This window comes from Leopardus geoffroyi, chromosome C2 (genome assembly GCF_018350155.1).
Source record: "Leopardus geoffroyi isolate Oge1 chromosome C2, O.geoffroyi_Oge1_pat1.0, whole genome shotgun sequence".
Taxonomy (NCBI): Eukaryota; Metazoa; Chordata; class Mammalia; order Carnivora; family Felidae; genus Leopardus; species Leopardus geoffroyi.
The window spans coordinates 22,918,704-22,933,092 of NC_059333.1; the positions used below are offsets into that span (position 1 = coordinate 22,918,704).

Below are 14,389 nucleotides of genomic sequence, written 5' to 3' on the forward strand. Positions count from 1 at the left end.
AGCCATCAGCCCAGAGCCCGATGCGGGGCTCGAACTCACGGACCGCGAGATCGTGACCTGGCTGAAGTCGGGCGCTTAACCGACTGCGCCACCCAGGCGCCCCCAAGAGTTGGATGCTTAACCGACTGAGCTATCCAGGTGCCCCAACAATTTTTATTTTATAGTTTGGTATTTATTTTAATGATATTTAAAAATATAAGTAATGTGTCACCATGCTTTTGATTCCACAGGTATTTTTGGTTAGGATTAGAATAAATGAAAAACTAATTTAAAGAAAACTAAGTGTTTAACAGTATAACAGGCAGCACCATGCATATAGTAAAGAGAAAAGCTCACTGCCAAGGGACTGAAATTCAAGAAATTCTGCTTAAGACAGTTATAACTTATTGCTATACATTTCAAATACTTCTTATCAGTGTAGGGTGGGATTAATTTCTGGTAGAGGAAGGCCTATAATTTACTATGTAGGACAAGTATAACAGGAATAAAATAATTATAGATTCTGTATCTTAGGAGTGGATAAATGGCACATATGAGATGACATCTCCCAGACAATATTACAAGCACTTTGTAATTATTACATAAAACATTCTATTCATATAGATGGGATTGCATGCTGTTAGTTTACTATTTTGTAAGAATTCTCGAAGTCAAAATCACTCCCTGTAGATCTTTTTACTTCCATTTACTCTTAACATAACAAGTAACAATATTTGTTCTTTAAAAATGTTTAAAAGACACCAGGTTTATCCTATGAATCTGAAATCATATTTCGAAAATTTATGGACAAAGCACTGTTAAGTAATCTTGCTTTGTGGCATGTAGCATTTTTTCTTCCTATTTAATGACCTGTTCAGTTTTTCGTACAATGTGAGTCTATTTAGAATCAATATTTATTGCTATAGAATGTGGGAGTTCTACCTGAGCCCAAAAGAAGGCAAATAATGAATCACTTCCTAGAGAAGAAACTTGGGGGGTGGGGGAGAAGACAGATCTGAGAGAGTGCAAAGAAATCTACGATATTTCTGGTCCTGATTTTGTGTCTCCCAAGAAGAAAGACCAGCCTTTCTTTAGCATAAGAATCTATCCTCATCCCAAATAGGAAGTTGGAGCTCTCATCTCTACTTCCCTGTAGAGACAGAGATTGACACCAATCATACAATGATTAAGATGAAACTCAGATGCAGGTTCTGGACATTTTCAGCTTCCAAGCAGAATGTGATATATAGTTACCAGACCTGGAATTTAGCGTGGTAAGACAAGTTTGTATCTGAGCCATTAAATTAATAGGGCTAGAGATGATTTTATTTTATTATTTTTTACTTACTTTTATATTTAGTGTGAGAGAATGTGAGTAGGGGAGAGGGACAAAGGAGAGAGAAAATCTTAAGCAGGCTCCATGCTGACCTTGGAGCCCAATGTGGGGCTCAATCCCACAACCCTGGGATAATAACCTGAGACAAAATCAAGAGTCAGATACTCAATGGACTGAATCACCCAAAGGCCCTATAGTAAATTTCTACATATTGCTATGGCAGAGAAGCACAAACTATAACAACTATGACACCATTCTGTTCTCGTGTTATTCAATGCAGCACATATGACAATGCTCACACAATTTTTGATCTGTGACAGCAGTCATTAATAGGGAATTAACATGATCATTTTCTCATGCATAAAATATCTAAAGACTGGATACCTCCAAGACAAGATTAAAAAAAAAAAAAAAACTTTTAAGATGTTTGATTTGTATCTGGGATGTTGTTATGTGAACTCTCATTTTATCTTCAGAAATATTTTTCCAGGTATGTCTTATTATCCTGATTTAGACATGCAAAACCTGAGGTTAGATATAAGAGGTAATATAGTGAATGACACATCAAAGTTACGAAATTAGGATTAAACTTTGATGTGTGACATTTTGCATGACTTCCCATACAAATTCATCAATATTTATAATCTTACACATATTAATATGTATTGATTAATAAGGATGATAATAGGGGCGCCTGGGTGGCGCAGTCGGTTAAGCGTCCGACTTCAGCCAGGTCACGATCTCGCGGTCCGTGAGTTCGAGCCCCACGTCGGGCTCTGGGCTGATGGCTCAGAGCCTGGAGCCTGTTTCCGATTCTGTGTCTCCCTCTCTCTCTGCCCCTCCCCCATTCATGCTCTGTCTCTCTCTGTCCCAAAAATAAATAAACGTTGAAAAAAAAAATTAAAAAAAAATAAGGATAATAATAAGGAATGATCTAAAGAAACTTTTAAAATAAATGGCAAGTATTAATGCCAGGGACTATGTCAACACACTGAAGACAAATATAATCTTACATAATCCCCAGGTCAACTCTGTGAAAGAAGCATGGTTTTATTTTAAAAATAAATATTTTAGGGGTGCCTAGGTGGCTCAGTCGGTTAAGCATCTGACTCTTGACTTTGGCTCATGTCATGATCTCATGGTTTGTGAGATCGAGCCCTGTGCTGGGCTCATCGCTGACGGTGTGGAACTTGTTTGGAATTCTCTCTCTTCCTCTCTCTGTACCCACTGCTTTCTCTCTCCCTCTCTGTCTCAAATAAATAAACTTAAAAAAATAAATAAAAAATAAAAATTTTAACACAAAAAATTAGATTGCATAGTTTGTAAATTGCAAAACAATTTACAACTTTTAATCCATGGCTATTTTATATTCCACAACGATAGCTTTGGTTTTGTCTTAAACTTTATTGTATATACTTATATACTATTAAAATTATGTATATAGCATCTATTAAATGAAGAGGCTAGGGATTTCTGATTTTTATAAACAAATATAACTTAAGATGACTACAAGATAATCTGTTAATAACAAACTGTCAGTTTGATGGTTTCTGGATAACCCTGGTAAATCAATATTTTATGGAAAATTATAAATAATATTTTAGTTGCATGAAAATAAAGTGCTTAGAAATCTTCAATAAATGGATAACTAAAAGTTAGTGAAAACTGAAATTTCTTTAAAAATGAAGAACAAAATATTATTTTGAAGTAGCAATGAATATTAAGAAAATATTTTTAAAGCAAGTGGACACTATTTTTCTTACATATTACACATGCTTCTGAAATTTCCTAAAATTTCCAAAATTACATATATTATTTTAAATGTAGACAAAATGCATTAAAGTGAATTAGAAGAGATAGTCATGAGTTTAAGAGAGCTCTGTGTTTAAGCACCATATTTTTTGTTGTAATCTCTGAAGGACACCATATTTGCAAGGATATTTTATGGTATGTTAATATGTATAGTTCAATCATTCTACAAAACTATAGCTACCGAAAACATCTACATGTGAGCATATTCGAAATGCCTCATGATATCCACTTAGCTGAGTCTCCCCAAATTCTTGATCCACAAAATCATGAGCAAAAGAAAATGGTTGCTTTGTGCCACTATGTTCTGGGGTCATTTATTATGTAATAAGGATACCAGAACACAAACTGAGACAATATATATACAGTGTTTATTAAGATGCATTAACACAATGTTTGCTAGGCAGTGAACACTTCTCATGGACTCCTAACATTTATTCCATGGGAAGGGAGGTCTGCTAACATACCAGTCCTAGACTTTCCAAATTCTTAATAAATCTTTCCCATGAGGAAGGTTCTTTTCAAAAAAACTAGTTGATTATTTTTCATAACTACTAGAGAAGAAATTTCTGTATATAGTTTTGGGTGGCCTGAGGTTTAGACTATAAAATAAAATATCACAACCTTCTGGTTATTTGCTAACTTTTCATTAATAAAATAACTGAAATAATGTATCTTTCATTTTTGGTACACACATAAAGAAACATCTATTAAATGAAGAGTAAATACTACCTTTAAGATGAGAACTCTTAGGAATTTTAGAGTGGTCAGGAAAATAATGAAAACATGAGTTAGGAATATGAAGGTATATTTAATAAGGCTTTATAGATATGAAAATCATTATTTTGAGAGTGATCTTGTCTCAAGAAATATACTAAACTGACATAAAAACAATCACCTACAGTTTTATATATCTAAAATATAAGTCCTTTCAGATTTTGCAACTGTGCCATAATAATATCTATGATTTCCTGTTAATAAAACTTGAAAGCAAACTCTATACCATTTCTCTGGATTACCAAAAGATATTTTATAAATTTGATTTTCAATTTGTATATATAAAATAAGTAAATAAAAACAGCATAACTATTACCAAAAGTGATACAAGGTCTTAAAAAATGCCATGATTTGGGGTGCCTGGGTAGCTCAGTTGGTTAGGTGTCAGACTCTTGGTTTCAGCTCAGGTCATGATCTCACGGGTTCGTGGTTGGAGCCCTGCTCCACGCTGAGAGTGCAGGACCTGCTTGGGATTCTCTCTCCCTCTCTGTCTCTGCTTCTTCCCTGCTTGTGCACTCTCTCTCTCTCAAAATAAATAAACTTTAAAAAAAATGCCATCATGAGGAGAAAATGAGGTAAATAAGTGTGATATATCATATGTATAATATTATATATGATACATACATATATATATATCATATATATGAATACACATATATATATATATCATATATATGAATACACTTCTTGCAAAGAATAAATAGCAAATAAACAGGCAAATGGCTATTTTGTCAATTTATGGAGTCAGTATGTTAAAAAATTACATAACGTGTTAGAGGGACAGAAAGTATATTTCAAATAAGGTGGTGTCAAATTTTTCTGCTATCACTGTTGGTAAGTCAAATGCACTTACATTTCAGAAATGACTATGTTTTGCAGACCTTGATTTAAATTAATGAAAGGTTTAAAGGAGTTTCTCTTCAATATTGAGAAAAGAAATCTAAGCTTAATCCTACCCTCTTTCATACGTGTAAAATGACAGTTCCATCGTATCATTAATTCACTCTTTTCTTTCTGTTTCACTTTCTTCTATACTTTGGAGTTTTATATCAGTAATTATGAAAAATAACAATAATGAAAACCTAGTAATTCATTTCTTAGTAATTTGAATGCATTCTATTGACAGGTCACCAATTTACATGGGAATGACAATTGCCAGAATGCTGATGGACTTACTTCTCTTTCTTAGATTCTAAATTATATGAAAGCAGCAACCTAATCTTCTGCTACACGAAGACAATTCTACAGAGTAAAGAGTTAATAACAACCAGCATCTGGAGAATCTAAATGACTTCCATTTTCACAACACTGGGTACAGGATGGGGGATGTTAAAATTGCAATAAGAAAATTTACAGATTCGAAGTATGCCAAAAGTCCATGAAAGCAAACTTAAGAATATCAATAACCTAATATTTTGTGGCTTAATGAAAAACATCTTTAAATATTATACTTTCACTCTTTTCTCCCCTGACCTTATTTTTAGGCTGCCTGTGGTGGAGTTACCCTTTTAAAAATTAAACCATTTCTTGTATTCCTACAAGTTACTCGAGAAGCTGGAGTCCACGGTGAGATTTAATAATAGGCAAAAACTCTGAAAACACAAAGGTACTGAAAATCACTAGATATTGAGTTCCTGTTACCTTATCGCCTTCAGAAAACGTGATGCCATCTACGGCTCTTTTCCAAGTGATTTCTGGAATAGGCTCCCCTTCTGCTTCACATGTAAGCGTGACTTCACCGTTCTCATGTGTAGTCTCATTTTTAAGCTGTATTATGTGAGGCTGTACTGTAAAGAATATATACATTACTCAATCTGTATGGGAGGAAAATATTACCACTCAGACTTAAAAGCCATGGCAGGCATTTGAGTCCACATGAGTCCAGTACAAAATTATCAACTTTGTGGCAGTTCCTGCAGCTTGCTTTGCTTTAAAGGAGTGCCAAGAGACAGTTGAACGCACAGAAGAAAAAACTTTAAAAATAATTCTCATCGATTATCAGAAAAATAATTTGAAGTGGCTTAGAAACCAGCATACAAATTATGATTCCTTTCAAAATTTTGCAATTTAAAAGACACTTAATTATTTTTTCCCTCTCTTAATGCAATAAAATTAAAATTTCCAGTTTAAAAGTCTCAGAGTATCTATGTTTCTGTGTGTGTGTGTGTGTGTGTGTGTGTGTTTATGTGTGACATCAGCTTATTCAGTGATTATCTCTTATGCTTTAAAAATGATTTCACCAAAGAAGGAAAATGATGACTATATCTTGAATATGTATGAAGTACAATTATGCATAATATTTAAAATATTTATGAAGTAAGTATATATACATGTTATTTTTTGATATTCCAATTGATTTATTTTACCTTATTTTAACAATATTTTAGGTATTTTGGCTAATAATTTCTTTATAATTATGACTTCAAAAATGAGAAAAAATGTCTCCTAATTTAAATTATTTTTATATTAAAAGCTATGTCTATCCACAAATTTACATGACACCATAGAGCTTTATGATTGTAAAACTGTATTATCTGTACTTATATTTTGGTGCACCACAAAGGGATAAAAGCTAGCACTCGTTATTTCATAAAAAGTAACAGTTTATTTAATCTTTAAATGGAATTAATCATGTAATATAAATAAGTTGTTTTAATCTTAGAAAATTAGGTTCCTATTATAGGAAATATGGCATATATACTTTTTACTAACTCAGTGTTTACTCCCTTGACTTTAATGGATTTAGGTAGATTTCTATTACATATATATTTGATTTTGTGTCAAACATAATACAAATTTGTTCAGTGTTACTATACAAAAGTGATTACAACAGCAATGTAGAATATCATGCAGTATTTTCTATTTGAAAAGATGGAAGTATTAGAAACATTCTATTATTTATCTCTGTTCTCATTCACTGCCATCCTAATAAGAAAAAAACCCTAATATTTCATAAGAGCTCTTTGATGCAAATTGAGAATATCTACCTTTTGGGATTATCTCAGAAACTATCATTTGTAATTAATTAATTTATTTTTATACTGAGTCATATTTATTTAGTGTAGGTTTTAAAGAGAACAACCTTGTTAAGTGAGGAATAGTGCTATAACAAGATAAGGGCTTCCTATAATTTCTAACAGTTTTAAGTTTGTTTACTTTTTCCTCTGTATGAACCATTGTCCTTCTTACTCTTAAAGAATCTTCCTTCTTTCCTTTCCCTGCCCTTCGTTGTGAAATCATTTTGATAAGTGTTTTGAAAAATGGAGAAAACATATTAATTATTATTAGTGCATTTAATTTTTATTATTATGGTTGTTAAAGACAATGATATATTCTAAATACACTAGAAAAATTGCTTTTCTTCTTACAAACATAAATGGAAGCTAAATCAATCATAATAATTTTAAAACCCTTACTAGTTATCTACTTTTTGTAAGTTCCCCACAGAAGGCAATATGGCTCTTAGTAAATATGGAAGATATTCATATTTCCTTTTAAAAAAATGAAAAAAGGAGTATTTACTAATGGTTACACATAGACATTTCCTAATTATAGCTTTATAGAGGTATTGTTTTGAAGTATATTCAAAGTACAACTAATCTCAATATGTGTCACTTAAAGATTTATGAAGACCAACCCATATTATATATAAATTGTAACGGATCCCAATATGTGTAATTTAAATGAATTTTTTTCCATCTTCTGTTATGAGTCAGCCAATATTTTACAAGAATATACATGTATCGTTTCATGTAATTCTCAAAATAATTCTATCTGGTAGCTGCAATGCTAAAATATATTTCAGATGAGAAATGAGATTTAATTTTGGAAAGTTAGTGACATATAAGTAACAGAGTACAATTTGACTCAGACCTCCCTCTAGACATCATAATTTTAACCACTATGCTATAATACTTACCAAAGACCTGGAGGAATGCCTGTTTTTCATCTTCTCCTGCTTTATTTGTGGCCCTGCAGATATAAGGACCCCCATCACTATTAATTATGTTCCTGACAGTGAGTTCTGTATTGCTTCCTTTTAATATGTATTTTTCATTTTCTTCAATGAACTTGCCATTCCTAAAGAAGAAAACAGAGGTTGATCTTCATAAATCTGACTTCATAACTCAGAAGGAGATTGTACTCAATTTTTTGATCACTCATTGTCAATCATTTCATGGCTATTGATAGACAAGGCTATATTCCAATCACAAGTGTACTTTTAGTAGCTCAGTGAAAACTCAATTACTAGGCATTAAAATTATACTTGAAAACTGCTTTGGATTTAGAGACAAGAGTAACTTTTGAGCTATGTTGAAATCATAACACTCTTTTTTGGCAAAAAAGCACATTCGTTCATTTTTTACCTTATTAGCAAAAAAAATTTTGTGTTGCTGATCTTAATTCTATATACACTTTTTATGTTGGTGAGTCAACACACATTTACTAGGTCCCTAGGACACATTTAAGATAGTTTCTATGGAAATATCCCTTAAAGAAGTTTCAAAGTAAATGCAATTTAAATACATTACCAATTTATATTGCAATTAAGTATTGCCAATAAAGGGGTAAGATGAAACAATTATTTGCAAGTGCAGTTAGAGAAATTATGCTGAATATGATGACTTAATTCATTAATGAGAAGAAATCACTTTTCTTAGATATGTTCCCTCTTAGACATCAATAATTTTCAATATTTTCCAAGTTCTTTCTGAACTGAAATAGTCTTCACTCTCTTCCAATTCCAGTTTGTGTTGTCTGTTAAAACAATGTTTTTCAATTTTTGCCTGTAATACGTACAGTAAAAAATATTTTAAATATATTTAAATCTTAAGCAATTTCCACAGTTCCCCTTAATATGTGTGGAACCTTCTTGTAATGTATATTCCCTTCCATTCAAGTTTATTCTCCTTATTTACTCTTCCTCCTCCTTTGTTCTCTTTAGTTTTCTTTCTATATTTTTTTTTTTTTTTGTAAAATGGTATTTTGAATGACTGAATTGATTGCAAGGCCCATGGATATAAAATGTTTAGGATCTGTCCTTAGAGGATGGGGTATCTATTTGTCTACACAAGTTTAAATTTAAAAACAAATATCTGAAAAAATTATTTAAAAAAATTCCTAGAATGAGAGAACATTTCTTCAACACACTAAATGATCATTCCAGTGAATTCTGGTTTCACTTACCTGAAAGCTAGGTATGGTGCGTATCCTAATACAATACTTATCTTTCTATGACTCATTAGCATCTGTTTTTCCAGTTTCTACTGACATCTCTAAAGATATCATGAAATGTGCAAAAATATCGTAAGAGTGGGGTCCAAAAGTAGGGTTTGTAAAATACCAAAAGCAAATGTATATCTATATATATATATATATATATAGATACATAGATATCTCTCTATATATATATAGATATATATGTTGCTCTGTATTTTTATATTTTATGAATCTAAAACTAACAACAATGAAATATGATATTCCAGCATTTTTGCCCAGAATGTAATATATATAGCCTCCATAGTAATTAGTGATATAATATATTTCTTACACTAGCCAAGTAGAAATTACTAATTTGTATAACCATAACAAAACAACCGTAAGAATAATAATAATACATAGAAATTTAAGCAATCTGTGGTTTATAATACACTTTCCCTATAAATTCTACCTGATTAAAAGCTCACAATTAGCTCATAGATGTCTATTTTCACTCCCACCGTCATTCAGATTAGAAAACAAAAATGTTAAGTATAATTTTCACACCCCTTAATTCACAGATGAAGACAACTAGGTTCACACAGTAATATAAGAAGCATAATAACTAAATTCTAGTGCTCTTTCTGATAAAGAGGGTTGTTTCTCTACCTCATGTGAAATATTGTGATAAATGTTTGAAGTATGGCAAATGAGTGAGACATGGCTACCTATCATGAAGAATTGATAATATGACTGGCAGTAACAGAGGATAAGGTAGATATCATTAATGAATTTATTCATAACTTCTTGTATGTTAGGTAGGGGAAAGAGGGATCTACTGTAGTAGGAGAAAAGGCAAAAGAGTGAAATACTTCTAATTTTCATGGGGAAAAATTATGATTTGGGCTTTGCAGTGGATGGGTAGATCTAGAAGAGATTTAGAGGAAATAAGTATATAAAGACTATGTTCCCTTCAAGAACTTAATTTAAAAATATCAGCAAGGGAACTAACCAAAGTAATAGTTTCTAAATTCCTCTCTCTTAACAAACTTGTGATATAGAATATACTTGTTATTATTCACAATCCACTTCTGGAGAATGCCATGTGTGCAAAAGACGTTCAAAGAATTCTGGTGGAATTATATAAGCTCATACTTGAAACTCAAACCACTTCTCTAAGTAATGCTTTTCTAGGCACAAGAAAATAGGTATGAGAATCACGGAATCCACCAGAAGCTCCAACTCTACAAGAAACATAATGGAATAAATTCATATCTTTCAGTACTCACTCTAAACGTCAATGGACTAAATGTTTAAATCAAAAGACATAAGGTAACAGAATGGTTAAGAAAACAAAATCCATCTCTGTGCTGTTCACAAGAGACCCACTTTAGACCTAAAGACACCTTCAGATTGAAAGTAAGGGGATGAGAACTATCTATCATGCTAATGGTCAACAAAAGAAAGCTGGAGTAGCCATACTTACAGACATTAAAAAAAGACTGTAACAAGAGATGAAGAGGGCATTATATCATAATTAAGGGCTCTATCCACCAAGAAGACCTAATAATTGTAAACATTTATGCTCCCAATGTGAAAGCACCCAAATATACAAATCAATTAAGCACAAACATAAACTCATTGATAGTAATACCATCAGCATCCTTTCTTGATAAAAACCCTCAAGAAAGTAGGGATAGAAGGATCATACCTCAAGATCATAACAGCCATATATGAAAGACCCAATGCTAATATCATCCTCAATAGGGAAAAACTAAGAGTTTCCCCCTAAAGTTAGGAACAAGACAGAGATATCCACTCTCATCACTGTTATTCAAAGTAGTATTGGAAGTCTTAGCCTCACCAATCAGACAATGCAAAGAAATAAAAAGCATCCAAAATGGCCAGGAGGAGGTCAAGCTTTCACTCTTGGCAGATAACATGATATACTCTATGGAAAACCCAAAAGATTCCATCAAAAAATGCTAAAACTGATCCATGAATTCAGCAAAACTGCAGGATATAAATCAATGCACAGAAATTGGTTGCATTCCTATACACCAACAATGAAGCAACAGAAAGAGAAATCAAGGAATCGATCCCATTTACAGTTGCACCAAAACCCATAAAACACCTAGGAATAAATCTAACCAAATAGGTGAAAAATCTATACACTGAAACTATAAAAAGCTTCTGAAAGAAATTTAAGAAGACACACACAGAAAAGGAAAAAGATTCCATGCTTCTGGATAGGAAGAACAAATATTGTTAAAATGTCGATACTACCCAAAGCAATCTACATATTCAATACAATACCTATCAAAATAATACCAGCATTCTTCACAGAGCTAGAACAAACAATCCTAAAATTTGTATGGAACCAGAGAAGACCCAAAATAGCCAAAGCAATCTTGAAAAAGAAAACAAAAGCAGGAGGCATCACAATCCCAGACTTCAAACTATACTACAAAGCTGTAATCATCATGGTACTGGCACAAAAACAGACATTCAGATCAATGGAACCGAATAGAGAACCCAGAAATGGACCCACAAATTTATGGCCAGTTAATCTTTGACAAAGCAGGAAAGAATATCCAGTGGAATAAAGACAGTCTCTTCAGCAAGTGGTGCTGGGAAAACTGGACAGCGACACGCAGAGGAATGAACCTGGACCACTTTCTTACACCATACACAAAAATAAACTCAAAATGGATGAAAGACCTCAATGTAAGACAGGAAGCCATCAAAATCCTTGAGGAGAAAGCAGGCAAAACCTCTCTGATCTTGGCCACAGCAACTTCTTACTCAACACGTCTCCAGCAGTGAGGGAAACAAAAGCAAAAATGAACTACTGGGACCTCATCAAAATAAAAAGCTTCTGTACAGCGAAGGAAACAATCAGCAAAACTAAAAGGCAACAGACAGAATGGGAGAAGATATTTGCAAATTACATATCAGATGAAGGGTTAGTATCCAAAATCTATAAAGAACTTATCAAACTCAACACCCAAAAAACAAATAATCCAGTGAAGAAATGGGCAAAAAACAGGAATAGCCACTTCTCCAAGGAAGACATGCAGATGGCCAACCGACACATGAAAAAATGCTCACCATCACTCATCATCAGGGAAATACAAATCAAAACCACAATGAGATACAACCTCACACCTGTCAGAATGGCTAACATTAACAACTCAAGCAACAACAGATGTTAGCGAGGATGCGGAGAAAGAGGATCTCTTTTGCATTGTTGGTGGCAGTACAAGCTGGTGCAGCCACTCTGGAAAACAGTATGGAGGTTCCTCAAAAAACTAAAAATAGAACTACCCTATGACCCAGCAATTGCACTACTAGGCATTTATCCACGGGATACAGGTGTGCTGTTTCGAAGGGACACATGCACCCCCATGCTTATAGCAGCACTATCAACAAAAGCCAAAGTATGCAAAGAGCCCAAATGTCCATCGCCATTGGTGGATGAATGGATAAAGACGATGTAGTATGTGTGTGTATATATATATATATATATATATATATATATATATATACATACACAATGGAGTATTACTTGGCAATCAAAAAGAATGAAATCTTGCCAATCTCAACAGCATGGATGGAACTAGAGGGTATTATGCTAAGCGAAATTAGTCAGAGAAAAACAAATATCGTATGACTTCACTCATATGAGGACGTTAAGATACAAAACAGATGAACATAAAGGAAGGGAAGCAAATCAATATAAAAACAGTGATGGGGACAAAACATAAGAGACTCTTAAATATGGAGAACAAACAGAGGGTTACTGGAGGGGTTGTGGGAGAGGGGGGATGGGCTAAATGGGTAAGGGGCATTAAGGAATCTACCCCTGAAATCATTGTTGCACTCTATGGTAACTAACTTGGATGTAGATTAAAGAGAGAGAGAGAGACAGAGAGAGGAAAGAGAGAGAGAATGAATCATGGAATTATGGAATTAGTGGAAATGATAAAGAAAGGAGGATAATTCCACTTTCAACCACAATGGAGTAACAGGGAACCATATATACCCTCTCATTGTAAACAGAAAACAACACTAGACACAGATTAAATAATAGTTTTCAAGTAGCTCAAGACAGTGACCTCAGAAGACCACCATATCCTGGTACTTGAAGAGTGTTTCCAGGCTGTGGCTCACAGAAGGAGAGCCCAAACACAGCTAGGGAGAGTTCTCAGTAGGAAGTGGTTAAAGTAGCTAGAATTTGTGGATGAGTGAATGTAAGAAAAAAGAGCTACACAAGAAAGATAGTAGAGAGATCTGCAATGTGTTCCTAACCAATTTTTAACTGAATACTTATCAGTAATTGCATGCCAGTAAGACCTTCCAAAGAAAGGGAAATAACCATTGGAAAAGATAAAGCACAACAATCCCAGAACCAGGAATAATTTGCATCTCAACCATCCAGAGTAGAGAAATAACAGTTTCTCGTTGAGAAGTGAAGGTTTTATACCCTATATCAGGCACCCCCAAACCTTGGGACCTACACTGTCGAAATGAACACCCAAAAACAGCTGACTCTGCAAAGCAAAAGGGCTTACATCCAGGACATCCAAAAGGCTATGGAAAATGAAAAGTTTGCTTTTAAAAAAAGTCTTACCCAGACTTACTCATGCCAGGAATCTACAAAAAATGCTATTTTGAAAGCACCTTTCTATATGCAATGGAGATTCATTAGCTAATGTTCAAGAATGTGCTAGAGACACAGGGACCTTGTAGGACTTTCTCCAGAGGAGAAGATGCTGGTCGGCACCATTTTTAAATTCTCACTCAACATTTCTAGTGTTGTAGGGCTTCTCCACCCCTGTGCTCTCCCACAGTCCTACTGCAGCTGCCTGGCTTGCCCTGCCCATGAGCTCTGCCAGTCTTATTATTTCCAGTTGGCTCACTCCTGTTCTGGGATCCCTCCAGGCTCCCTCACAGCCTCTCTGAAGCCAGCAGGCTCACTCTTCCCACATGCTGTGTATCCCTGGGCCCTGCAATAGCAAGCTTCCCATTCCACCCATGGGTTCTACCTTATTAAAAATAAATTATGCTACATAGATAAGCACAAATGTGTAAGAGTCAACCAAGAACTCAGGCAAGGTTGAATCATAGTTCCATCATGTGCACAAGGGCACTCCTCTAGAATGGGAGAGGTAGCTGTTCCATCTAATACACAGAAACAAAAATATGGAGAAAAGGAAAATTAGAAAGCAAGAATACACTCCAAAAGAAAAAACAAGATAAAACCCAGAAAAGAAAAAAAAAATCCTT

At 33.8% G+C, this 14,389-nt stretch overlaps 1 protein-coding gene across 3 annotated transcripts in view; it reads right to left on the bottom strand.

Moving 5' to 3' along the window:
- Positions 1 to 14,389, bottom strand: part of NCAM2 (neural cell adhesion molecule 2) — a 520,619-nt gene that overhangs the window by 165,213 nt on the left and 341,017 nt on the right. For all 3 annotated transcript variants that reach the window (XM_045501591.1, XM_045501590.1, XM_045501592.1), the window contains 2 exons: positions 7,821 to 7,981; positions 5,543 to 5,688 (listed from right to left, as the gene is read on the bottom strand). In XM_045501591.1, the coding sequence (XP_045357547.1) occupies positions 5,543 to 5,688; positions 7,821 to 7,981 (307 nt within the window). The remainder of the gene's footprint in view (positions 1 to 5,542; positions 5,689 to 7,820; positions 7,982 to 14,389) is intronic.